The sequence below is a fragment of the Neoarius graeffei genome, chromosome 7, assembly GCF_027579695.1.
Source record: "Neoarius graeffei isolate fNeoGra1 chromosome 7, fNeoGra1.pri, whole genome shotgun sequence".
Taxonomy (NCBI): Eukaryota; Metazoa; Chordata; class Actinopteri; order Siluriformes; family Ariidae; genus Neoarius; species Neoarius graeffei.
The window spans coordinates 19,519,153-19,546,683 of NC_083575.1; the positions used below are offsets into that span (position 1 = coordinate 19,519,153).

A 27,531-nucleotide genomic window follows, 5' to 3' on the forward strand; every position below is an offset into this window, starting at 1 on the left:
CTATTCCCATACGAAAAAGAACAGTAAAGAACTTATAAGAGTTTACCACTGTCTTAGTAGTAAATCCTTATAAATATAAGGATAAATCCTTATAATGATTTATAAATAAATATATATGCCATGTATGATTTACTCCTGAAAGTGGCCCATTTTGCATTTTCCTCATACAAATTTTTTATGAAAATCTAGTATGTATGAAGTGAACATTGTGCATGGTTTTTACAGATAATGTGTATGATGAATTACACCGTCTTTGTATGCTTCATGTAATGTTTGTAGTTTTAAATTATATTTTACAGTTTAAAATGTATATGCCTTTTATATGTAAATCCACATGTTTGTGTTGGATTTACATATAAAAGGCATGTACATTTTAAACTGTAAAATATAATTTAAAACTACAAACATTACATGAAGCATACAAAGACAGTGTAATTCATCATACACATTATCTGTAAAAACCATGCACAATGTTCACTTCATACATACTAGATTTTCATAAAAAATTTGCATGAGGAAAATGCAAAATGGGCCACTTTCAGGAGTAAATCATACATGGCATATATATTTATTTATATTTATAAGGATTTACTACTAAGACAGTGGTAAACTCATAAGTTCTTTACTGTTCTTTTTCGTATGGGTTGTTCTGGTGTGTCCGAAGGGACCGTCTTACAGCGCCCCTAGAGGTGTGGCATGTGTATTGCATCGTTTTCAGCAAGCGTTGCGTTGCCATATGGACCTGATTTCTACTGATCGTTGCCCATTTGGAGGCGATATTTTTTTTAAATAACATCACGTTGCCGTTGTCGTGTGGATGTGGCCTTATTTTCCTGAACCGACTTTACTGAATTTATCCAATTCCAAGACTTTAATCATGCTTTGGTCAGTTATTTCTGTTTGTCTGAAATCACCAAGATGGAAAGAATTACTCTGGATGCTATGAACCACTGAGATTTTATCTTCCAGATTGAGGTTTGAAATCTTGTAATCTCCAGCATCAGACAAGCTGAACATTAAATTCCAGGTGTTTATTCGCATAACACCTCTGGGAAGATTTATAGTTCAGGTCACATTTGTGCCAATGCTGCCCTTTGTGCAAAAGCTGGAGACCTTTTGTAGAAATAAATGCATAGATATGAGTACATGATTACATTGAAGCATATGTTAGGTTGACGTTCGATTAAGATTTACATGGTTTAAACACAACAGGGAACCGTTGTTATTCTCAGTGAGAGTCAAGCAATACTACATAGTGCTTCAAAGAAAAGCATTTATTCATTATTTTAAATTAAATATATCATTATTGATCTCAGTCATTGACCTTCGATAATGTCCATGAGAGCCTCCTGTTCAGAAAACTGCTGTAAAAACTTGCTCATCTCATCCAGCAGCTCCTCCCCTAATAAAAACCCATGTACGTCATGCAGAGTTTTCCCAATCCGATGGTCAGTGACCCGATCTTGAGCAAAGTTGTAGGTCCTGATTTTTTCTGATCTGCCTTTGGTGCCAATCTGTTACAACAAGAGGTAAAGAAACATAGTAAGTCTCAAGTCATGAAAAGTTCTACATTTCAACAACCACCACCTTCAGTCAGTTCACATTTTTGTTTATTTTAGTCGGGCTGTTAAGGTGAGAAACTGTTCACTTTGTGATAGAAGCATGACATTTGGCACACTAGCTCAAGTTGATGTACAGTGGCATGCAAAAGTTTGGGCACCCTTGCTGAAAATGTCTGTTACTATGAATAGTTAAGTGAGCAGAAGATGATCACCAAAAGGCATAATGATAACATTTCTTTAATATTTTCTGCAAGATTACATTTTTATTTCCATCATTTACAGGCATAAAATACCAAAAAATGAAAAGGACCTGAAGCAAAAGTTTGGGCACCTGACATGGTCAGTACTTAGTAACACCCCCTTTGGCAAGTATCGCAGTTTGTAAACACTTTTTGTAGCCAGCTAATAATCTTTCAGTGCTTACCTGGGGGATTTTAGCACATTCGTCCTTGCAAAAGGCTTCCAGTTGTACAAGTTTCTTGGGCTGTCTTGCATGCACTGCTCTTTTGAGAGCTATCCACAGATTTTCAATGATGTTTAGGTCAGGAGACTGTGAGGGCCAGGGCAAAACTTGCGTCTCTTGAGGTATTCCATTGTAGATTTTGAGGTGTGTTTTGGATCATCATCTTATTGTAGGACCCATCCTCTTTTTAACTTCAACTTTTTTACAGATGGTGTGATGTTTGCTTCCAGAGTTTGCTGGTATTTATTCGAATCCATGCTTCCGTCGACCAATGAAATGTGCCCTGTGCCACTGGCTGAAACACAAGCCCAAAGCATGATTGATCCACACCCATGCTTCAGAGTTGGAGAGGTGTTCTTTTCCTGGAATTTGGCACCCTTTTTTCTCCAAACATACCTTTGCACATTGTGGCCAAAAAGTTCTATTTTGATTTCATCAGTCCACAGGACTTGTTTCCAAAATGCAACAGGCTTATTTAGATGTTCATTTGCAAACTTCAGATGCTGAATTTTGTGGCTCGGACGCAGGAAAGGTTTTCTTCTGATGACTCTCTCAAGAAGGTCATATTTGTTCAGGTGTTGCTGCATAGTAGAACAGTGCACCACCACTCCAGGGTCTGCTAAATCTTTCTGAAGGTCTTTTGCAGTCAAACAGGGGTTTTTATTTGCCTTTTTAGCAATCCAACAAGCAGTTCTTTCAGAAAGTTTTCTTCATCTTCCAGACCTCACCTTGATCTCCACTGTTTCTGTTAACTACCATTTCTTAATAACATTACAGTCTGAAGAAACAGCTACCTGAAAACACTTTGCTACGTTCTTGTAGCCTTCTCCTGCTTTGTGAGCATCAATTATTTTATTATTCAGAATGTGAGGGAGTTGCTTAGAGGAGCCCATGGCTGTTGATTTTAGGGACAAGTTTGAGGAGTCAGAGAATTTATACAGCTTTGAAATCTGCATCATCTGACCTTTCCTAACGAAGAATTTGAACAAGCCACAGCTCAATAAGCTAATTAAGGTCTGGAACCTTGGCAAGTGTTACCGAAGAACTCAAATGTATTGGGGTGCCCAAACTTTCGCATGGTGTTCCTTTTCTTTTTTCACTCTCCAATTGTACAAAACAAAAATAATACACAAATCTTGCAGAAAACGCTGAAATGTCTTGTCTTTACATATCTTCACCTTCTGCTCACTTAACTATTCACAGTAACAGACATTTTCAGCAAGGGCACCCAAAAACTTTTGCATGCCACTGTACGGTATATACACACTAATAATTCTAGATATGGGGCATTCCAAATTTGGCTTCTAAACCCTGGAATACGCATGTGCAAAATTGACCCAACAAATTTTTGTTTTCAAGGTATAAGATTGCTTACAAAAATATAATATATGACACATTGATTGAATGTCTACCTCACAAATAGAGGATTTCTTGTTCTCAACGATATTGATTAGTCACGTGACAAGTCACATGACATAGGGATACAGTATTAAGTAAATAAAAAGGCTGCCAGAAGAGCATTTTTGCAGTCCAAAGTTTCAGCTGTTAATATCAGGGATGAGAATGAAAAATATTTAAAAAGTCTGAAAAAACCAGGGCGGGCCCATGGCCCAGGGGCTAATGATTTTTGGCTATTTTTTTTATTTATTTATTTATTTATTTATTTATTTTCTTTATTATTAGACAGGGAGATTATTATTAGACAGGGAGATTATTATTAGACAGGGAGATTCTTTTGTGTAATCTGAGCTGAAGTGGGTTTTGTGTTTTGGTTTTTTGGGGCGCGCGCGTGCTCTCTCTGCCATGCCGATCCTGTAGGCTGCGCTGACTCAGCTGAAAACTCCGGTCCTCGAGAAAAGAGATAAAAGCCCGCCCACACTGAAAGCTGATTGGCTTATTTTGCTGAGTAACCCAATCAGGATGCTCTTTGTCTGGCATGCGCTACATGAACAAGCACATAGTCTCCCTCACGCGCGCACATTCTAAGATGCGTGATGCAGACCTTAATGTTGCGCGCGCACGCTCAAAAACGATCATTTTGGTCTGAAAAAGTCAGAAATCCGCTGATCGGCAGAAAATTCTCATCCCTGTAATATGGATTCATATGATCATGGCATATAAAAATCTTGAAAAAAAAATGTCTCTCATCATTACTGATTACAACCCCTGCCACAGAAGCATAAAAAAAATTTGTTTAGCCTCGTTTTCATGTTGGGTCGATTTTGCACATGCGTATTCCAGGGTTTAGAAGCCGAATTTGAAATGCCCCTATATCTAGAATTATTACTGTATATACATCAACTTGAGCTAGCGTGCCAAATTTCATGCTTCTATCAAAAAATGAACAATTCCATGTTTTTTGTTGCTTAACAGCCGGGACTATTTCCAGTGGCCACCAATCAATTGGAGCTGTTCTGGAGAACACCATGAGTGTGCACCATCAGGAATTGCACAAGGACTCACCGGATTTGTTTAACTTACAAAATGCAAACAATTTATTCTACAGATGTATGCACGATTGCTTTTCTGGTCTTGTTAAACCTGATGGTTAAGGGTCAGCAAGACTTACAACCACTTTAGTTTTGGGAAATTTTTTTGACTTTTAAAAGGAGAACTGAAGGCAAATTTTTTATTATCAAAATTCTATTTCTCATTTTATTAAATATAGGAATGCATTTTTGATAGCCATTGTCACTGCTGTAGCAAGTTATGAGTGTTTGAAATATGCTCTGTAATATATCAGTCCATATGTCAAAGCAATGGCCGTAACGAAATTCGTTGAGACCTGTGCGAGACATAAGACGGAAGTAAAACGTACAGTGGAAAACAAAGTGACCAACCCTGTGTCCGAAATCGCTCACTTGTTCACTACTCCTTACATAGGGAATTACTATATAGAGGACTATATAGTAAGCTCATTGCTAAGATGAAGAAACGCTTTTGGACACTAGTCCGTCGCGCTGGTATTTACGTCATTACTGTCGCACAATTAAAACTTGCCAGATCAGTCGGCTTCTGGGTTTTCAAAATAATAAATACATGCATGCATTTTTGTGATAAATCCATATTATACTGAGCGTATTTCCCACATTAATCAATACAAAGTACCTGCATCTTTCAGTTCTTTTTAAAATCAAGGCTGAATACTTTCTTTGCTGCTGCCTTTTATTAAATCAAATTTGAGACTTTTAATTTGATTTCTTTCAGCGTGACTGCAATGCATGATGGGATATATTGCTTTGGTTAGTGACCATCGTTGTACACTCCTTTTCGCGGGATACTTCAAGTGCACTATATAGGGTGTAAATAATCCTCACTAAGGTTTTGGACAGCACTACAAAATGGCATCCCCACTATATAGTGCCCTATATAGTGAGTAGGGAGCGATTTCGGACACGGCAACATCTGCCAACGTTGTCAAAAGACATGCGCCTTCTTTCGAATGCTGATGTAATCAAGCTGGAAGTTTTGTTTGTTTTGATAGCAATCAGGAAAGTTTGAAAAAAAGTAGGCAGTAATCGTCATTTCAACTCGTTTTTGTGCAATATTTAGTTTGGAAAACAGTTTTCAAAATGGCGGCACTGACACCTGGCTGACACTTCACATTTCAAAGTCTCGCACAAGTCTTATGAAGATCGCACAGATAAGCGACACCTGCCGTGGACCAAACGAACTAAATTCAATATGGCTAAAAACTGAATAGGCCAATAAGTATAATATTTAATTGCAATTAGTTGCCAATACAAGTCACAATATAAGGTTACTAAAACCGAAAACATAATTGAACAACATGTTAATTAAGAAATAAAGATTTTGGCCCAAGTTTTAAAATGACTTCAGTTCCCCTTTAATATTTATTTTCGTGCCTGATGAGACTTGAAGTGGTGGGAAATTCACCTCAAGCATGAACCTGATTTAGATTTCTGTCTGTGATGCTAGAAACCTTGCATCCAGATGTTCACAGAGAGCTTACAAAGCATCAAAGGGATCTCACTGTTGAAAGGTATCAGTCAGGAGAAGGGTACAAAAACATTTCCACGGCATTAGATATACCATGGAGCACAGTGAAGAAGTGATCAAGAAGTGGAGAAAATATGGGACAACAGTGACATTACCAAGAACTGGACGTCCCTCTAAAATTGATGAAAAGACAAGACGAAAACTGGTCAGGGAGGCTGCCAAGAGGTCTACAGCAACACTGAAGGAGCTGCAGGAATTTCTGGCAAGTACTGGTTGTGATGACTACATGTGATGACGATCTCCCATATTCTCCAAATGTCTGGACTATGAGGTAGGGTCAAAGATAAACATCCAGGCCCGGCTAAATTTTGCAAAAAAAAAAAAAAAATACATCAACTCTCCCAAAAGCATGTGGGAAAATGTGTTATGGTCTGATGAAACCAAGGTTGAACTTTTTGGTCACAATTCCAAAAGGTATGTTTGGCGCAAAAGCAACACTGTGCATCACCAACAGAACACCATACCCACAGTGAAGCATGGTGGTGGCAGCATCATGATGTTTTGGGGTCATTTTTCTTCAGCTGGAACAGGGGCTTTAGTCAAGGTGGTGGGAATTATGAACAGTTTGAAATACCAGTCAATTTTGGCCCAAAACCTTCAGGTGTCTGCTAGAAAGCTGAAGATGAATTTCATCTTTCAGCACGACAATGACCCCAAAAAAAAGTTTTGGCATGGCCCAGCCAGAGCCCAGACCTAAATCCAATTGAAAATCTGTGGGGTGACCTGAAGAGGGCTGTGCACAAGAGATGCCCTCGCAATCTGACAGATTTGGAGCGCTTTTGCAAGGAAGAGTGAGCAAATCTTGCCAAGTCTAGACATGGCAGGCTGATAGACTCCTAAACAAAAAGACTGAATGCTGTAATTAAATCAAAAGGTGCTTCAACAAAGTAATAGTTTAAGGGTGTGCACACTTATGCTTATTGTACATTTTTTATTTTATGTTTTTCCTCCTAACAGATTTGTTTGTTTTTCAATTGAATTGTACAGGTTATAGGTCACATTAAAGGTGGGAAAAGTTTTGAAATTATTTAACATGGTCTCATTTTTTTTTTTTTACATCAGAAAAACCTATCATTTTAACGGGGTGTGTAGACGTTTTATATTCACAGTAAAAGAAAATGACCATGTACGACACAAACATCCTGGTTAGTCAAGAAAACAACCCCAAACAAACTCACTAATTTAACTGCGGTCAGGCTATGAGAGCTTTATTACTGAGGAGATACATGATCATTTTATTACGGAGGTCGACCAAAGAATACTGCTGCATTCGATTAGAGGTTGTAATTCACAATTTCCAACCTGCAACCAGGAAAAAAAAAAAAAAAGAAAATGCCCCTGAACTCAAAATTGCCGTCAGTGAACTCAGGACGGTCTGCTCTACTTCAGAGTGACATCCTGACATGGCTGCACACAGTATCAGACGGAAACAAATCAGCTCTTCTTACAATTAAATATGTTCTGCTGTACACGCACGCCCTTTAAATCAGTAACACTGACCATACAGTTGACTGCTCTGAGAAGGATAATATACAGGACTAATCATAGTGAGCTGGCTAGCTTGTTGCTAACAAAAGATGACTATAGAGAGCTGTAGCTTGAACGCATGGCGGTTGAAAACGACGTCACTCCGAGTTCTGACTTCCTTTCAACGTACATCAAATGCAGCATATAATCCTATTCTCATTCTCCTCTTCTGTCAACCAGTCCTCAAACTGCTTCACTGGGCTTCTGAGAGTTTTGATTTAGACAGTAAGGAGGACTGTTTTGAGTATTGTTGCTCGGGCTTAGAAACAGAATTTAAAAAAAAAAAAAAACCTATAAAATAAATAAATAAATAAATAAATAAATGTCTTTCACTCTCAGCAGATCTATCACTTTAAATTTTTAAATTATTTCTATAAAATATTCTAAAATCACTATAATTAGAAAATATCTGACTATTTTTACCAAGTTGAGTCATTTCAGGAGTACTCCTGCTCTTGTGTGTTTTGTTGATCTGGTGAGAGCTTTAGCTCCTGGTAGGGTCACCCAAGCCAAACAGGTCAAAGGGGAGAAGCCAGACAAATACTGTGAGATTAAAATGTAACATGCAACAGTGTTACAGTATGGATGAAAGCAGTTATCAACAGACCAAATGATGGGTTTCATCCAAATTGATCGATGGCGGACGATCAAAATTAATGTACAACGGCACGGATCAACGAGTTCCTTTTCACAGATTACTGCAGTAGCTAGTAGACCTTGTGACCACCAGCACTGACCTTTATTTACATGGAGCAACTGAAAGACAAGGGGGCGGCAGTGGTGTAGTGGTTAGCACTGTCGCCTCACAGCAAGAAGGTCCTGGGTTCGAGCCCAGAGGCTGACCAGGGCCTTTCTGTGCGGAGTTTGCATGTTCTCCCCGTGTCTGCGTGGGTTTCCTCCGGGTGCTCCGGTTTCCCCCACAGTCCAAAAACATGCAGGTTAGGTTAACTGGTGACTCTAAATTGACCGTAGGTGTGAATGTGAGCGTGAATGGTTGTTTGTCTCTGTGTCAGCCCTGCGATGATCTGGCAACTTGTCCAGGGTGTACCCCGCCTCTCGCCCATAGTCAGCTGGGATAGGCTCCAGCTTGCCCATGACCCTGCACAGGATAAGCGGTTATGGAACTGAAAGACAAGCATGACAAGTCAAACCCCAGAAACATACCACATTGCTCATCGTACGGAAAAACAAGGAGCGCGTCCCCTGATGGATAATTGAGTTGGGGTTTGAGAAAATGAGTCATTTCAGTCCACTCAAGTTCAAAGATTCATTCAGATTTGTTCACCAATTTTTTTTTCAGCTGCATGGTTTGCCTAAAAGTGTGCAGCCATCTAAGACAGACAACATACAATTTGAGCAGAGCAAAATAATAATTGTTTTGTTTCATAATGCTTGTATGTCTTGTATGAGTCAAGCAAAGGATCCAGTTTCCCATGCAGCCCAACACAAACTACACCAGAAATCTCCAGCTCTTCCATGAATTCTTTCACTCCATGGATGTAGATCAAGTTCGACATGCATACAACTGCAAAAATAACTTATTATGGAACTATAAATACGGAAATATAGTGCTTTAGTTTGCACACTTCAGCTTCATGGACTGATGCCAATTTGTTGAAGACTGGATCACTGACGAATAAAACAAATGTAATCAGTCGTGTACCTGGAGTTTGCGAGCCTGGTATCTCTTACTCGTCTCCTCCTCCAGCTTTGCACTGTAGAGCTTGGCCCGCAGCAACTTCATGGCCTTTTCTTTGTTTTTGATCTGAGAGCGTTCCTGTTGACACTCGGACACTGTGCCTGCAATTCCAACATTTACACTCTACTCTCAACTCCAGAAAGTGTAACATATCATATGCAACTGTCAGAATTATTTGACCATATGAAGAAGGTTAATAAATAATTGACCTGTTGGTAAATGGACGATCCTAACAGCACTGTCTGTCGTGTTAACATGTTGCCCTCCAGCTCCGCTGGCTCTTTTCGTTTCAATCCTCAGGTCTTTGGGGTTAATAGTGAAGGAGATCTGTGAATGCAATACTTTTCATGTTATAAACATGAAAAGGTTCACATCAGCATGGATGACGTATTGTAAAACCCTGCATCCTTATATCAAGCCACAAAGATAATGTCCTTATACAAGTTTCTTTTCTCAAACTACTGGCTGTTCAGGGGCATTACTTAGGTTTCATAGTTATCGCATATGTTGAGTTAACAGCAAATATCAAGGAGAAATACCATTTAAATAAATAAATAAATAAATAAATAAACAGTACCATGTTACAGGTATCAGGTTCATATCTCAGGCCTGAACAAAGTACAGAAACACATCATTACTGGCGTATCTTGTATTCATCACACCTCTGTCGGCTGTGGTAATATCGCCACCGTCATCGTGCTGGTGTGCATGCGGCCTTGTTTCTCTGTCTTTGGGACTCTCTGGACCCGATGGACACCTGCTTCAAACTTCATCTTCTTATAGCTCAGTGGACCACTGATGCTGGCTGTGGCATGTCGTACACCCCCTGAAGTAAAGAAGCAAAAGCCATCGAGTCCCAGGTCCACCGCAGCCAGTGCACTTATAATGATAAATGGAATTAACAGAGACTGACCTAGATCACTTGGCATGTATTCCAACGTGTCAAAGCCCCAGCCATAGAAAGCAGCATAATTCTGATACATGTCAAATATCTCTGCTGTAAAAAGCATGGCCTCTTGACCTCCAACCCCAGCAGTGACTTCTAAGACCAGATCACTCATGTCTGATTCTTCCTCAGGGATGAGAAGAGAGAGAATCTATGTGAATTTAAAAAAAAAAAAAAAAGGGATAATTATTAATGATTTTTAGCATTTGAAGAATACATTTGGGGACATGTTGCCTAAAGCTTGGGCAACGAATCATAGCCCTCCTACCATTGTGCGACATCCTCTCAGATTATCAGAAACAGACAGTTTCTCATAACCTGAGAGGCTGTAACACAGTGGTAGGAGGATTGTGATTCATTGCCCAAGCTTGGAGTCATAATAAAATGGTTATTCCACTCAATCTCATCGTACATGGCCTATAGCCAACTTGGTGCTACGTGCCTCATCGGCTATCAGCTCATGTGCAACTTGACCGAGTGGAATAACCCTTTTATTCATTCTATCCACATTCACTGGCTTTTGAGATACAGACCATTTTTATTTTTCACAAATTTGATGAATAAAAACTTTATACAAAACGTCTGACAATCATTTCCGCTTAAAATGTAAACAAACCAGCGAAATGACTAACAATTTGTGAAAAAGGCTATAATAACAAAGACGGCAGCAGGAAGCCACGTGTTGCACGCCTAAGGCATGCCAACTCTAGGGGGGTCTAGGGGCATGCTCCCCCAGGAAATTATGGAATTTTTAACCCTCTAAAACGCCATTTCCTGCATTTTGAGAGGCAAATTTTGGTGGAGTAAAGCCAAGTTTAAGGTCTCTATTGGGGCTGTATTGGTAAATTGGAAAAATTACATTCCCTTAGTTTTCTTATGGATCCACTCCCCCATACAAAAACAAAAATGCAAGAAAATTTGTCCTCAATGACCTTGTTGAATTAAAGAGCTAACAGATTTATATAGCTGCTCAGCTACGTGGTATAAAGCAAGAGCACGAATAACTGTCTTTCCTTTAGTCTTCAGTGCGAGTAAACAGTCATTCATTTCTTGGTTTGTGAAATTTGACTTGAGATGTTAAAAAAAAAAAAAATTTATACTGAAAACTTCCCTTGTTATCATCAAGCAACTTGGGTGCTTTGTCGAGCCCAAAAAGCTTGCAATGAATATTTGTCTGAAACTCCTCTTCATACTGATTTTCAGTGAGTGGTCAGGGCAGCAAGGGAATTCATGTAGATCTAGAGTCGCATCAAGTTTTTGGGTGCCCAAAACTGCTTGTATGCCTCGTGAAGCCATCCGGACAGGACAAGAGTTATCAGTCAAATACAAATGTAGTGACACTGTCATAGCCTTGCTGTCACAGGGTCCCCGCTTTGGCGCGAGTACCCAAGGAGACCAGGCATGTCTAGACAGTTGCCACAGCAACAGGTTAATTAGTCCACAGAATATTCGTAAATCAGCTTCTCTACTAAAAGTGATGGGTTTTGCAGTTCTGCGCAAAACAAATAAGGAAAATCCCGGAAAGCGGAGGCAATTGGTGATGTCAGGGCCAGGCTAATTTGCATCAGTTTTGGTGCGAATGGGTGCTACCAACTGACAGCACAAAGGGATGTTGCTGGGGTGCTGGGACGCAGCGGGATTTAATAAGGGAAAACAAAGGCGTGCAGCGGGGTGTTTATTCACACTACACTCTCCTTTTCTTCCTTGTAAATAGTCAAAGGACTCCCGTCATAATTTTGCTGCTGCCACTGAATAAGAATAAATAATTCTGGGGGGGGGGGGGGGGGGGGGGACACACAAAACACACACACACACTTACCATCCAATACTCCATATTTTGTTGCTTTTTTGTTTTGTATTTTTTGGGGTTTTATTTTCGAGTAGTTTTTATTTTGCCCTCAGTTGGTTCAGCAACACACTCCGCCATTTTGTTTTTCCCCTACTTATGGTATGAGCTAATAGCCTCGTAGTAGAGTAGCCAATCAGAGTGCACGATTGCTCATATCCAGTGAATGTGGACAGAATAATTATACATTTCACACAAAAACATTTATAAACAGACAGACATTTTCGATAACACACAGTCATGTGAAAAAATAAGTGCATCCCATGGAAATTGTAGATTTTTCTCAACGTATTTAAACAAGCAAACATATCACTCTTTCATACAGAGCCTACAGATAAACCAAACACACAAAATTGACACTTTGTAATCATTTTCGTAATTTAAATGAAAAAAAAAACGATCACAAAAAATGTAAGGACACCCTGGAAAAAGCAAGTATACCCTTACATTTATCACATGTTGAAGTCCATAAATTAGAATCCAGTTTTCCCGATTAGGTGCCATTGATTAGAACCTCCTGCAGGTGGAATGTGTCTTATTTAAACCTGACATCTGGGGTCTGGTGTTCTCTTTGCTACTGAAGTGTGTGGTGTCATCATGCCAAGATCTAAAGAGCTCTCTTAAGCCCTAGTCACCCTACAGCTCACGATGGGTTTGCGAATACTTAGCAATGAAAAACTGGTGGCATCGCCACCAACTGTGCCATACATGGAGAATGCTCTCAGAGCTTTTTGGTGCGTCTGTCTCATGAGTGGCCAAAAACATCACGAAAAATTTCAATGCATGCATTGAAATTTGGTGCCGATGTTTTTGTCAGCAAAGCAAGCAGCAAATAGTTGCACATGGGTTTGGGAATACTTCCTGAAGCTCAGGGAACCTGGGCCGAGCCTCTTGAGATGTATTTGTCTCGAATCCATATCCATGATGCTTGCGGAGGCCTCGGCAACACAGTGGTGAAGCATAGCCTAACCTTCACCGAGACTTGAAAAGTGCAGGTGAGCCTTTGCCAAGGTTCGTAATTGGTTGAGCAAAGGGTTCAGGAATATTCAGCAAATATTTAATGACATTTGTGAGCGGTACTGATGCCACACATTGTTGACCTTTACTGAGCAAAGCATCAGTGATCATTCTCCTGCCAGACACCGATATGTACAAAACCCTCAAGCATGCCTACTAGGAAAAATGCCAGGTCCCCTCAAAAGAAAAGGGCCAAGTGTTCGCCTGCTGTATGACCACACCTTTTACCTCACCTGTATGAAGTACACATCACCATGCAGTGCCACCATAACGCCTCATTTTCATCAAGAACCCATCACAAAGCATTGCGAGTTGTAGTATGATCATAGCCGAAGGACCTCACAACCTTTTTTCTGGATGCCTACGAATCTGACGCGGGATTTCAAAATCTCAGTTATTCAAAATAAATCATTCCACTGTAAGGAAAATCATCTACAAGTGGCGTAGATTTCAAACAACTGCTAATTTGTCCAGGACTGGCCACCTGAGCAAATTCAGCCCCAAAGCAGACCATCTGATGCTAAAAGAAGTCTCCAAGAACCCCAAAATCTCCTCACTGGCTCTGCAGGTAACTCTTGCAACTGTTGGTGTGGAAGTGCACACATCTACAATCTGAAAGAGATTGGACAAATTTGACCTGCATGGGAAGCGTGCCAGGAAAAAGCCTTTGCTGTCCAAAAGGAACATTAAAGCAAGACTACAATTTGCAAACGAACATATAAGCAAAGACCAGGCCTTTTGGAATAATGTGCTCTGGACAGATGAATCAAAGGTAAAAAGTTGTTTGGCCACAGGAAGAATACATGTGTAGTGCAGACCAAAGACAACTTTCCAGGAGAAGAACCTCATACCAACTGTGAATCATGATGGAAATGTTATGGTTTGGGGTTGCTTTACTGCCCCAGGGACTGGGAAGCTTTCATTCATTGATTCATCTATTAATTCTGAATCACATCAAAGAGTGCATGAAGATACCGTAATGTGAGGCCATCTGTTCAAAAGTTGAACCGGAGGTGGACCTTTCAAAACAATAATAATCCTAAGCATACAAGCAAATCCCCTAAAGAATGGCTCAAAAAGAAGAAATAGACGGTTATGGAATGGCCTAGTAAAAGCCCAGAACTGAACCCCATTGAAATGTTGTGTGGAGATTTGAAAAGGGCAGTACATGCAAGAGAACACTCAAACATCTTGTAACTGAAGGAATTTTGCATGAAAGAGTGGTCAAAACTTTGACAAACAAATGTTTGCCAAAGTAATCCCAAGCCCATGTGGTTATATCAGAGATAGATGAATGACGATTCTTGGTGCAGTGCCATCTGAGAAATTAGTGATCAAGGGTGTTCAGCTTAGGCTTGTGCCCTTGTCCTTTACACATCAAAATTCTTTCAGATTCCTTGAATTGTTTAATAATATTCTGCACCATAGAGAATGAAATATCTAAATCCCTCTGTACATTTCTTTCCGGAACATTTTTTTTTTTTTTTGCATGACAAACCTGACAGCAGATGGGCTCCAGTAGCAGGGGGTTTGCGAAATAATCACACATCAGGTTCCAGTCCCAGCAGTCACAAATAGGAATCTGTTTGTATCAAAGTCTACACTGAACACAGACTCACTGAAATGGAACATTTAAAGATTGTGTTTTCCCCACTCTTTGCTTGTCCAGTTTCAATGAGCCTTCCCATCACCTCAAACCAGTCTGGCCATTCTTCTCTTGCTGTGTTCACACTTATACCAGTACAAAAGTGGTATAACTGTATCGATACAAAGTATACCGGTACAGTTTAGTGCATCTGTCCACACTAGCGAGAAATGTTTGCGGTTTTCTTTCACGGTAGTTGAAATGCGCATGCGCGAAATGTTTCCGTGGTTACCGAGTAACTTCCTTCCGAGAATATGGCGGATGAAACAACGTGTGTGTGCTTTTTGTTGTCAATGTACAGTCTGTATTTCTGGTGGTCATTTATTCAGTCGAATCGTATAAAACGCGCAAGGCAGTTGAGAAAGAAACAAACGAATCTCCGTTCTTCACCATTTTATTCAGCGAAGACATCAATTGAGGTGTGTGACTTTGCGCATGCACATTATATTTGTATCGATACAGAGCCGCTTCATCTGTCCACACTACGTGAAGCGCTACAGTACCGATACTGTACCGGTATGAAACCCATACATTTGTGGGTTTCGTACCGATACAGTTATACCGCTACAGTACCGGTATAGTTGCTAGTGTGGACAGGTGTTGCGGTACGAAAGTAATTTCGTATCGGTACAAAATCCCTAGTGTGGACAGGGTATCTGACCGTTCTCAATAAACAAAGCGTTTCCACCTGCGTAATTTTGCACAATTCTGCATAAACTCGAGACTCAAGACTGTGAAAACACCTGTAGACAATCAGTTTCTGAAACATTCAATCCAGCCCGGCTGGCACCAACAACCATGCTAACAGTGGCATTCAAGCTGGGGTGGACCCATGCCCCACCAGATTACTGACCTTTGGATTTTTTTTTTCATATTAGTGCTATTATTTCTCAGGATAATATATACGGCATGGTGGCGTATACCGCCTCACAGCAAGAAGGTTCTGGGTTTGAGCCCAGTGGCCAACGGAGGCCTTTCTGTGTGGAGTTTGCATGTTCTCCCCGTGTCTGTGTGGGTTTCCTCCGGATGCTCCGGTTTCCCCCACAGTCCAAAGACATGCAGTTAGGTTAACTGGCTACTCTAAATTGTCCATAGGTGTGAACATGCGTGTGAATGATTGTTTCCCAAGCCCAGAAATGGGAGGGTTGCAGCAGGAAGAGCATCTGGTGTAAAACTATGCTCCAATTAATATGATGTAGATCAACAGTGTGCAGATGGCAGCAACCCCACATACACAAGTGGGACAAGCTGGAAGGAGTGAGTGAATATGTAGTTATGATTATTTTATGAGTCAAATGTATTCCTCTTATTAGGTCATAGACCATAGGCTACTTAAAATTAAACAAACAAACAAACAAACAAACACCCACCCCCTTTCTCTATGGCATCCCCCCCCCCAAAAAAAAAAAAAAAGTTTCAAGATGAAATTGTCTCAGGTACCCGCACACAGAACTGATGTTGCAGATCAGTGCAGGAGGAGATGAATTAACAGTGTAAAGTGGTTAGTTAAGAATCAATAACATTTTCTACCATGTGAAAATGAAATACAATTCATCATGTACACTTAATTGCAAATGAAAAATATTGGCAGTTTGCTTTGCAAGATGGTTGGCTAGTACCAGCTCCCCAGCTAATCATGACTTGTGAAACAGTATAGATCCTATTTAATACTGGTAAAGGAGAGCTGTGTGACTCTTAGGACAGTGAGCTTACAGTTTCAGCTTGGAAAATAGGTTAATACTAGTGTTGTAGTTGAGTCACTAAACCTCGAGTCCAGTCTCAAGTACCCAGTGTCCAAGTCAGAGTCAAGTCCAAGTCATTAAAGAAAATTTTGAGTCAAGTCCAAGTTGAGTCCACTACTGATCCAAGTCGTGTCCAAGAACAAAGACTCCACCCGCACCGTTTGACGGTGGCTGTTGCTGCCTTTATGTGAAAGCGTCTCTGCTACTGTGTTGGACTAACGTTACTGCTCGCCTGCCCCATTTTAGTTAATAGGCTACAGATAAAAAGTTTGTTCATCGTTCAGCAAGCCCTGCCCACTATCAACAGGGCAAATAACATGAGGGTTAACACTCGCTAGTTCATCACTCAGCAAGCCCCGCTATCAACAGAGCAATGATCATAGCGTGTCACTTCCTTCTCTGGGTGGAGTCTTGCCAAATGATAATTGAAGTTTGAGGTTGTCCCCGTCGTCTCCTTGATAGTTTTTCTACATATGGAACACATAGCAGTGCATTTTTTCCCCACTGCACAAGAAGTCTGTATAAGCAAAGCGGACAATCCTAGGGGCGTTCTCTCCAGGCATTTTAGCGCCATTAAAGGTCTCCTTGCATTGTTTTTTCATTAATTGTTCGGTGGTCTCTAGTATGAATGAATGCCCTGTGAGCCGGTTTTGGTGAAAAAAAAAAAAAACGCTGTGGTTCTCCTGTTTCAGGCTGTTCTAGTTTGGTGGAGGAGTGGGTGGCGGGAGAACAACAGGATTTCAGCTCTTACTCATTAATATTCATGACATGTAAACGTGTTACCTCTGATTGGCTAACAGCAATCAGTAAACGTGTTACCTCTGATTGGCTAACAGCACTGTGACGCTACCTCCAGTGGGTCAGAACAAGCGGATGTGGGTGTCTTTGTAAAAACTGTTTTGATTGGCTATTATGGTCTCGACATCGATGTTTTGACCAATAACAATGTAGACAACACGAATTTTACATCACATTTAACAAGATTTAAACGAGACTAAAGATGGCGACTTACAAATAATGTGTAAACATCGTTGGAGTTAATAAAGTTTGAACAGCATGAAGGAACATACCCCAACCCCCCCAAAATTAATTAAAAAAAAAAATTCTCAACGGATTTGGCATAATATAAAAAGGTCGTTTTTTACTCAGAAAAAGCGGAAATCCGCTGAAAAGCGGAAAACTCTCATCCCTCCCTAGCTTGTGACCATGTCATGCATGCTAACGTGGAGAATATGAACATCCTATTTTGTAACAAAAACCTTCGAACAAAAAGTTCATGTTTTACTTACAGCTTGTGAGCTGGTGGTCGATCGTCTTGACGGTACAGATCCAGGTATTAAAAACAACCTCGAAGCAAAACCACTACTGAAGGCACTGAAGTTTGAAAAGTCACTGTGGTTGAAATGATCAGAACACAGTACTAAATGTTGCATTATACTTCGCTGGTGGTGTTCCAAAGATAAATTAACAGGCGTGTACACAGTAGGCCTGTTAGGCTAATTAAAAATAACGCAGCCTTCCCAATTCGCCTTCCGACCCCTTCTTTTAAAAGGTAGCCTACGTCGTGCTCGTGATGAGCTTTATCATAGCCTTCTTGGCTTACAGGAAACGGACATCCCTGAGTCAGGCTATAAACCAATTTTGATGCATACAGTAGCAGCTTGACGCGAGGAACCAGCCTTATTGCATTATCCCGTTTATCCCGCTTCAGCAATGACTTCCCTTACGATAGGGCACTTGAGGTTTTTTCAGGAAGCCACGCAGAATTAAATGTTCTGATAGGGCATGCAGGCTTTGCACCAATTAGGGTAATGCTTTTCATTATTGTTAGTTGCCTTGGTGTTACCTTAAGTGGTTTCTTACATCTAATGATATTTTATTTTAATTTAGTTACATTATACTATTTTTCATTTTAGTATTGGTTGAGGTAAGTGTTGAGTTCAATATTTAAAATAAAAAACCTCCAGCTTGTTTTTTGCAATTTATTCCTTGAATGTCAACTAAAGAATGATTGAAAGATTGCCACCAAAAAGGCAAAAAACTAAGGTCAAAACCAGAGATGCACCGACTGACCGGCTGCCGATTGGAATCAGCTTATTTTCACGTGATCGGCCATGACCGGCCGGTCAAAATTAAAATATGCTGATTTTCTGCCGATCAAAACTTGTGTATCACATAGAGATGAAAGTGGAAATACTCATATTTCGCAACTAAAAAGACTGCAGCTACACTGGCAGCTTGAACATGCTTTCTAGTGCGATTGTGTTGCGCTTGCGTAGAACAGTGTCAGTCCTGCACGCCTAACGAGCTCCGGCGCGCACACCGTTAACAAAAAAAAAAAAAAAAAATTCACTATATTTGGATATATCCAAATATAGTAAAAAATTTTTGTGCCAGATATTGGATGTGAAAAGAAGAAAATATGTTTGTGGTTGTGTGAATTTCCCATTACAGGAATTAATACGTTAGCCTATTACCAAACATCTAGTTAGATTTGTACAAAGAGAGAAAGAAAAAAAATGTCTTTTTGTTTTATGACCTTGGTTGCACTTGATTCCATTGGAAATTACTCTGCAAATACACATTTGACAAAGATGATAGAATGGCTATGGTATAAGTATGACTGGAAATTATTTTTGTATTTCCACGTTGACCAGGCGGCTCACTTTAATCCCATGGCCGGACACTTAGGGCAGGATAAGACACTAGCCCGAATAATGGCCTGGTTCTATTGGCCAGGGATGTGCGGCGATGTCCGTAGGTGGTGTACGGCATGCCGCACGACGTGCCGCGAATGCCAGTTAGTAAATCCAGCGGCCATTCCAAAAGCGCCTTTGCGCCCTCTGCCATTAATCGAGACCCCATTCAAAAGAATTGGGATGGATCTCATTGGGCCATTAGATCGGTCAACACGAGGATGTCGCTTTATTTTAGTTCTAGTGGACTATGCAACGCGATATCCGGAAGCAGTGCCTCTTCGCAATATCTCAACACGCAGTATTGCGGAAGCACTCTTCTGCGTCATCTCCCGAGGCAGAATCCCCAAAGAGATTCTGACTGATCAAGGCACTACGTTTATATGTCACGCACACTGTGTGAACTGTATGGGTTACTGGGAATTAAGCCGATCCACACCAGCGTTTATCACCCACAAACGGATGGCTTAGTCGAACGGTTCAACCGCACCCTCAAGAACATAATTCAAAAATTTGTAAGCGAGGACACACGAAGCTGGGATAAATGGCTCGAGCCCGTTATTCGCAGTGCGAGAGGTCCCACAAGCCTCCACGGGGTTCTCCCCCTTCTAATTATTATACGGGCATAAGCCACACGGCATTTTAGATGTGCCGTGTGAAAATTGGGAGGAGGGACCTTCAACAAGCAAAAATGAAATTCAATACATTATCGACCTGTACGCCAAACTCCATGCACCTAACCCAGGAGAATTTACGGCAGGCCCAAGAACGTCAAGTCCGTCTGTACAACGGGCACGCGCCTTAGGGAATTCACACAGGGAGATAAAGTACTCGTGTTGTTGCCCACGTCGAGCTCCAAATTGATCACCAGGTGGCAAGGACCCTTTGAGGTCACACGGCGAGTCGGGGACGTCGACTATGAGGTGAGGCGAACAGACAGGGGTGGGGCGTTACAGATTTACCACCTCAATCTGTTAAAACTCTGGAACGAGGAGGTCCCCGGGGCGTTCGTGTCATTGGTTCCGGAGAAGGCGGAGCTGGGGCCGGAGGTTCAAAAGGGAAAATTGACATCGCCCACCGCTCCAGTCCCCTGTGGAGACCACCTCTCCCTGACCCAGCTCACGGAGGTAGCCCAGTTGCAAACGGAATTTTCTGATGTGTTCTCACCCCTGCCCAGCTGCACCCACCTCATAGAACACCACATTGAGACACCCCCGGGGGTAGTAGTGCGCAGCCGCCCTTACAGACTGCCCGAACACAAGAAAAAGGTGATTCGGGAAGAACTCAAGGCCATGCTCGAAATGGGCATCATCGAGGAGTCCCACAGTGACTGGAGCAGGTCTTGGTTCCCAAGGCCGACGGGTCGGTCTGGTTCTGTGTGGACTATAGAAAAGTCAACGCGGTGTCTAAATTTGATGTGTATCCAATGCCTTGTGTTGACGAGTTGCTCGATCGACTAGGCACGGCTCGTTTTTATTCGACACTGGATTTGACAAAGGGATATTGGCAGATCCCCTTGACTCCGCTATCCCGAGAAAAAAAACGGCCTTTTCCACACCGTTTGGCTTACACCAGTTCGTCACACTTCCTTTTGGGCTGTTTGGGGCACCTGCTACGTTCCAGCAGCTCATGGATAGGGTCCTCTGCCCCCACGCCACCAATGCGGCCGCATACCTGGACAACGTTATTATTTACAGTAATGACTGGCCGCGGCACCTAGAACACCTAAGGGCCGTCCTTAGGTCACTGAGGCGAGCGGGTCTCACAGCCAACCCGAAGAAGTGTGCAATTGGGCGGGTGGAAGTACAGTATCTGGGCTTCCACTTGGGCAATGGGCACGTGCGTCCCCAAATCAAAAAGACAGCAGCGATTGCGGCCTGCCCGAGGCCCAAGACCAAAAAGGGGGTGAGACAGTTCCTGGGGCTGGCTGGCTACTATCGTAGGTTTATACCCAATTATTCGGACGTCACCAGCCCGCTGACTGAGCTCACTAAAAAGGGGGGCACCAGATCCAGTCCAGTGGACGGAGCAATGCCAGCGGGCTTTCTCCAAGGTAAAGGCTGCACTGTGTGGGGGGCCACTGTTACACTCCCCTGACTTTTCTCTCCCCTTTGTTTTGCAGACGGACGCATTGGACAGAGGGCTGGGGGCTGTTCTGTCCCAGGAGGTGGAGGGGGAGGACCGTCCAGTGCTGTACATCTGCTGCAAGCTGTCGGTGCGCGAGGGCAGGTACAGCACCATAGAGAAGGAATGCCTTGCCATCAAGTGGGCAGTCCTCGCCCTTCGCTACTACCTGCTGGGGTGCCCTTTCACCCTCTGGTCAGACCACGCACCCCTGCAGTGGCTCCACCGCATGAAGGATGCCAACGCGCGGATCACCCGTTGGTATGTGGCACTCCAGCCATTTAAGTTCGAGGTGGTCCACAGGCCAGGGGCACAGATGGTCGTGGCGGATTTCCTCTCCCGTCAAGGGGGGGCGGGGGGAGTCAGCTGCAGGCCAGATGGCTTCCCGGCCTGAGTCGGGAGGTGGGGGTATGTGGCAGCAGGGGCGTGATCATGCATCGGTCTGTGAATGGAGGGCGGAGTCAGGGAAGGTAAGTGGCAAAATCACTGCACCTGAAGGGAATTAACCTGCGTTTGCGTGTCTTCCCCAGTGACCGCGCCCTATAAGAGGAGAGGGAGAGCAGAGGAAGGGGGCTCTCCCCAAATGAGAACACTTGTGTGTGTGTGTGTGTGTGTATGTATGTGGGAGACTAAGTAAAAAAGATGAAAAGCTAAAATAAAAAGGGTTTTTGCAAACTCAGTTCTGGCCTGCAAACTCAGTTCTGGTTCTGTGCTCCACCCACCTTAACTATTTCTACACCATATGAATCACTTTAATCATAAAAATTACTATATTAGATTTATTGTTAACGCTTAAAACTATTCCTGTGCCATTCTTGAGGTCTCAAGGCATTTATAAACAAAAGTGAGGCCATGGTTCTGCATATATGCTTCAATAAACTGTTGCACCTGGCTGATTAACAGGAAACATGGCCCCAACAAGAGAGCTGTCAGTTGAAACAACGGAAAGGATTATAAAACTCCTTAAAGAAGCTAATTCAACACAGTGTGACAAAAGATGTTGGTTGTTCCCAGTCAGCTGTGTCTAAAATTTGGAGCAAGTACAAGCAAAATGGGAAGGTTGTCAAAGGGAAACAAACAGCTAGACCAAGGAAGACATCAAAGTGTCAGGACAGGAAACTCAAAGCAGTATGCCTTGAAAATAGAAAATGCACAACAAAAGAAATGAAAAACAAATGGGCAGAAACAGGAGTCAATGTCTGTGACCGAACTGTAAGAAATCGGCTGAAGGAAATGGGATTTACATACAGAAAAGCCAAATGTAAACCATCATTAACACCTAAACAGAAGAAAACAGGGTTACAGTGGGCTAAAGAGAAGCAGTCATGGACTGTGGATGTTTGGATGAAAGTGTTATTCAGTGATGAATCACATGCATTGTCCAAGGAGATGATGCTGGAACTTTTGTTTGGTGCCGTTCCAATGAAACATATAAAGATGACTATCTGAAGAAAACAAACAAATTTCCATGGTCTTATTGATGATATGGCGTTGCATGTCAGGTAAAGGACCTGGGGAGATGGCAGTCATTACCTCTACAGTAAATGCACAGATGTACATTGCAATTTTGGACATTTTTCTCATTCCATCAATCTAAAGTACTTTTGGTGAAGAAGTTATTTTTCAGGATAATGCATCTTGCCACAGAGCAAAGAGCATTAAGACTTTTCTTCAGGAAAGGCATATCAACTCAATGACATGGCCAGCAAACAGTCCGGATCTCAATCCAATTGAAAATTTATGGTGGAAATAAATACTTTTTTTAAAATAAATAAATAAATAAATAAATAAATGGGTATCCTATGGATATATGTGGTAGACCCCGAAGCCGCCGCCAGGCGCCGCTAAAACCGCCATTTAGAATTTGAGCCGCCGCCAGCCAATAATTTTGTAAGCCAATTTGAGCCGCTATCTAATAAAATTTGGCTGAGCCACTAAGAATTGTGTACATCAAATAATGGGTTTATCCACATCATGAGCTACAAGAAAAGTGACACAAACATGATCAACTGTACACACTAGTAGTAACAATAGAGACGTATAGGCATACACTGTAGAGATTTAGAACTGATATCACAGCACTGAGAGCCACCACAAGCTTGCCGTTGTGACTACCTGTCTGGCTTCCCGCCCCTCACACCGTTACCACGATACACTGGGGAACCCGGGAACCCACCCAGAGCATCAATCGACTCCGATATCGACGAGATGGCTGCATTCTTTGCCGCTGCTGAGGGAAAGTGTAAAGGTATTTTTTTTTGTTTGTTTCACATACTTCGAGATTGATAAAAAAAAAAAAAAAAAAAAAAAAAGTACTCCACCACTCTACTTTCATCATAGTAAGATAGCTGCCAGTCCTTCACTGGTCATTGCTAGTGAGAGTAGATAGCTAGATGCCTTCCTCGAACAATCCAGATTAGCTTATTATTAGCATTGAACTACAATCTTGCTAGATTTATATTTACAATGAAGTAAGAGACCAGGGGACCTGTGGTAAATATGATTTCACGTTAAATGACCCGTGTGTGTGTATGTGTGTGTGTGTGTGTGTGTGTGTGTGTGTGAGAGAGAGAGAGATAATAATAATACATCTAAGTACTTATAATAAATAAATGTAATAAATAAATAACTTATAATCAATAAATGCTATCATAAATACACCATTTGTTGTAGTACAATCAGTTTTTTAACCAAACTGTGTTGTGGAAATAGCCTATGTATCTGTGTAACCAGTACACTGCATCTTATAATCAATTGAACGTAGACCATAGGCGTGAAGAAACAGTATCAGCCATTTGTAGCCATAAACATTTTGGTGGCTGCAGCAGCCATTAAGGTTTTGGCTGAGTCAGCTAGCCAGCCAATAATTTCATCAGCCAGCCATTATCCTGAAAACAAACGGCTTCGGGGTCTAATATGTGGCTACTGTTTATAAACTAAGTTGTTTTCTGATACCATGTCCATACAGTAAATGTAGTGCACACGCGCACACACGAGGCAGTAGCCACAAAAATGAAGCGTAATCCCAAAATGAACAACTTCAAACTCACAGAAGTAAAATACACCAAGTGTTTGTACCTTATATTGAAATAAATAAATAATTTTCTATTTTCTAAAATTCTATTCTGACATCTTCCAGTTTTCGAAACTGAAACATCCAAACCGAGGCTGACATACACAAGCTGTCACCATGACCGAAACTCTTGTTTCCCGGAAAAGGCCCACTGTTAAGAGCTCAGTGGTCTCAATACTCTTTTCGACAACTTCCTGTAATGACTCAGAAGTGCGTCACGTCTACATCACACTGGCCGAAGAAGGCGAGGAAAGGGGGACAACCTGGAGTATATTTTAAAATAGGAACGCACTTTCCCTCGGTAATAAGCATAAACATGTCTGAAAGTGATTTCTTTAATCTAGTCCATTTATTTCGAATGATGAACCAATTGTATACATTCACCAGTCATTTTAATCGGAACACACGTATGCGCAATCGTTACACTCATTCTTACAACACGATGACATAGTGGCTAAAGCCTCTATGTGAGGCAGTAGCCACAAAAATGGTCCATGACAAGGCTCCATCCTGCAAACCTGATCCGTCAACTGCTATCCAAGAAAGTTGGAACCTGACTGATGAAAAATATTGTTTTCCATTAGTGAAGTCCAAGCCTCAAAGAATTCAAGCTGTCATAAAAGCCAGAGGAGGTGCAACAAAGTACTGATTGTGATTTTTTTGGTTCATGATTCCATAATTTTTTTCCTCTACTTGATCTTAAAAAAAAAAAAAGTGCCATTAATTACAACAATTTCATTTAATTTTTTGAGGTATATTTTACAAAGCCAGTTAAATAAAATAATTGTGTTATATCTGTGATTTGTTTTGGGGTTTTTTTTTTTGCTACAAAGTAAAACAGCTGAATGAACATCCTCCAAGCATAGCGATTCCATATTTTTTTGCCAGGGGATGTAGATGCAAACCCTTGATCCGATTCAGTTAGCTAATCAGAGTTTCTTCAACTATAAGTTATAAAGCAATAAAAGTGTCTTTATTTTATTATTTTATATACCAACAGCCTGGACCATGATGCAGCGTGAGATAACACCAGTGTACTCATTTCAAGACCATTGGTTAAAGAGAAAAATTGCTGAAGCATGAATGATCGCTAGTGATAGCAATGCACTAACCAACAGAGACTGCAGCAGGAAAATACCTGAAAGTTATCGGCCTTTCATTAAAAAAGTGTATAAAAAAAAGCATGTGAACTTTAAGTTTTTAGTTTCTCATAGCATTTATGTCCTTTTTTTCTCAATTCAATGTTTCTTATAAACTATTTTATTTTACAAGAACACGACCCATCATAACACATGTGACAGTTTAGTTATTTTCGATTAAACTAGTTTGTTGACGTTTGTATCAGGGCTCGACATTAAGGACTGCCCGATTGCCCAGGGCAAGTGAAGCATGCATTCGGGCAAGTGGGATATGTCCCCGACATGCCCAGCCAGGCAAGTTGGAAAGACCATATATTACGGACTAGCACCACAAAAATTAGGCTTTTTGATCTTTTATTTCAGTTCCTAAAAGCATCCCTCACTACGTACACTACCATTCAAAAGTTTGGGGTCACTTTGAAATGTCCTTATTTTTGAAAGAAAAGCACTGTTCTTTTCAATGAAGATCACTTTAAACTAATCAGAAATACACTCTATACATTGCTAATGTGGTAAATGACTATTCTAGCTGCAAATGTCTGGTTTTTGGTGCAATATCTACCTAGGTGCATAGAGGCCCATTTCCAGCAACTCTCACTCCAGTGTTCTAATGGTACAATGTGTTTGCTCATTGCCTCAGAAGGCTAATGGATGATTAGAAAACCCTTGTACAATCATGTTAGCACAGCTGAAAACAGTTTAGCTCTTTAGAGAAGCTATAAAACTGACCTTCCTTTGAGCAGATTGAGTTTCTGGAGCATCACATTTGTGGGGTCGATTAAATGCTCAAAATGGCCAGAAAAATGTCTTGACTATATTTTCTATTCATTTTACAACTTATGGTGGTAAATGGGCGGCACGGTGGTGTAGTGGTTAGCGCTGTCGCCTCACAGCAAGAAGGTCCGGGTTCGAGCCCCATGGCCAGCGAGGGCCTTTCTGTGCGGAGTTTGCATGTTCTCCCCGTGTCCGCGTGGGTTTCCTCCAGGTGCTCCGGTTTCCCCCACAGTCCAAAGACATGCAGGTTAGGTTAACTGGTGACTCTAAATTGACCGTAGGTGTGAATGTGAATGGTTGTTTGTCTATGTGTCAGCCCTGTGATGACCTGGCGACTTGTCCAGGGTGTACCCCGCCTTTCGCCCGTAGTCAGCTGGGATAGGCTCCAGCTTGCCTGCGACCCTGTAGAACAGGATAAAGCGGCTAGAGATAATGAGATGAGATGGTGGTAAATAAAAGTGTGACTTTTCATGGAAAACACACAATTGTCTGGGTGACCCCAAACTTTTGAACGGTAGTGTATCTGCCATTATGTCTGTTAAAGCTGGTATAAAGCTGGCCTACCGTTTGTTTGAGCTGTTGAATGGATGCCAGGCAGTTCTCCCTCTCCGCCTCTGCAAGCTCGCGTAAGTCGGGGTCATCTTCTGTAAACATAAAGATAACCGCCAGGTGGCGTCACTTCCGCTACAACTTTACAAACAAAATACCGCATAGTCCATCCATTCCTACCTTCCAGTAATGACTCGGTTTCCTGAAAATCCCTCTGTTTTGATTCCAGCTCGCTGATTTTTTGGACCAGAGGCCCTAAAGCGGTCACTCTGGCCCTTCTTGCTCTCACCTCCTCATCGCGTGTTTGCAGGGGCGCAGTATTTACAGCCCGCAGACACTCGGTGTATTCCGTTTCCGCCGTCCTCAGGTACTCCTGCAGGGCTTTCCGGTTAAACAGCTCATCCGCCGTCAGGAGCTTTGCGACCGTCGCGGAGTTTGTTGTGTGGAAATCTCTGCGGCATCTCGCGAGTCGGTAAACTGCGGTTTCACGCGCGCGGCTGCGCTTCAGGTCCCGGAGCTCGCGATTAAACAAAGTTCTCACGGCCGGTCTCGCGCGCTTTCCTACTGGATTCAACACCGCGCACGTGAGCAACCGCTGAGTGAAATAAGCCGCAGCCATGTCGGCGAGGTCTTTAACCGCGTTCACTGTTTAAACCACAAGTCAGGACATTTCCCAGCCCTTACCGGAACAACAACAATCCCGTCAGGT

General features: G+C 41.8%; 1 protein-coding gene across 1 annotated transcript; it reads right to left on the reverse strand.

Moving 5' to 3' along the window:
* Positions 1 to 825: 825 nt before the first annotated feature.
* mtrf1l (mitochondrial translational release factor 1-like) lies at positions 826 to 27,531 on the reverse strand. The gene is made up of 7 exons (XM_060925380.1): positions 27,003 to 27,531; positions 26,838 to 26,917; positions 10,185 to 10,368; positions 9,934 to 10,097; positions 9,481 to 9,598; positions 9,236 to 9,372; positions 826 to 1,514 (listed from the first exon to the last, which is right to left on the reverse strand). The coding sequence occupies exons 1-7, from the start codon at positions 27,439 to 27,441 to the stop codon at positions 1,317 to 1,319; spliced, it is 1,320 nt and encodes a 439-aa protein (XP_060781363.1). The 5' UTR covers positions 27,442 to 27,531; the 3' UTR covers positions 826 to 1,316.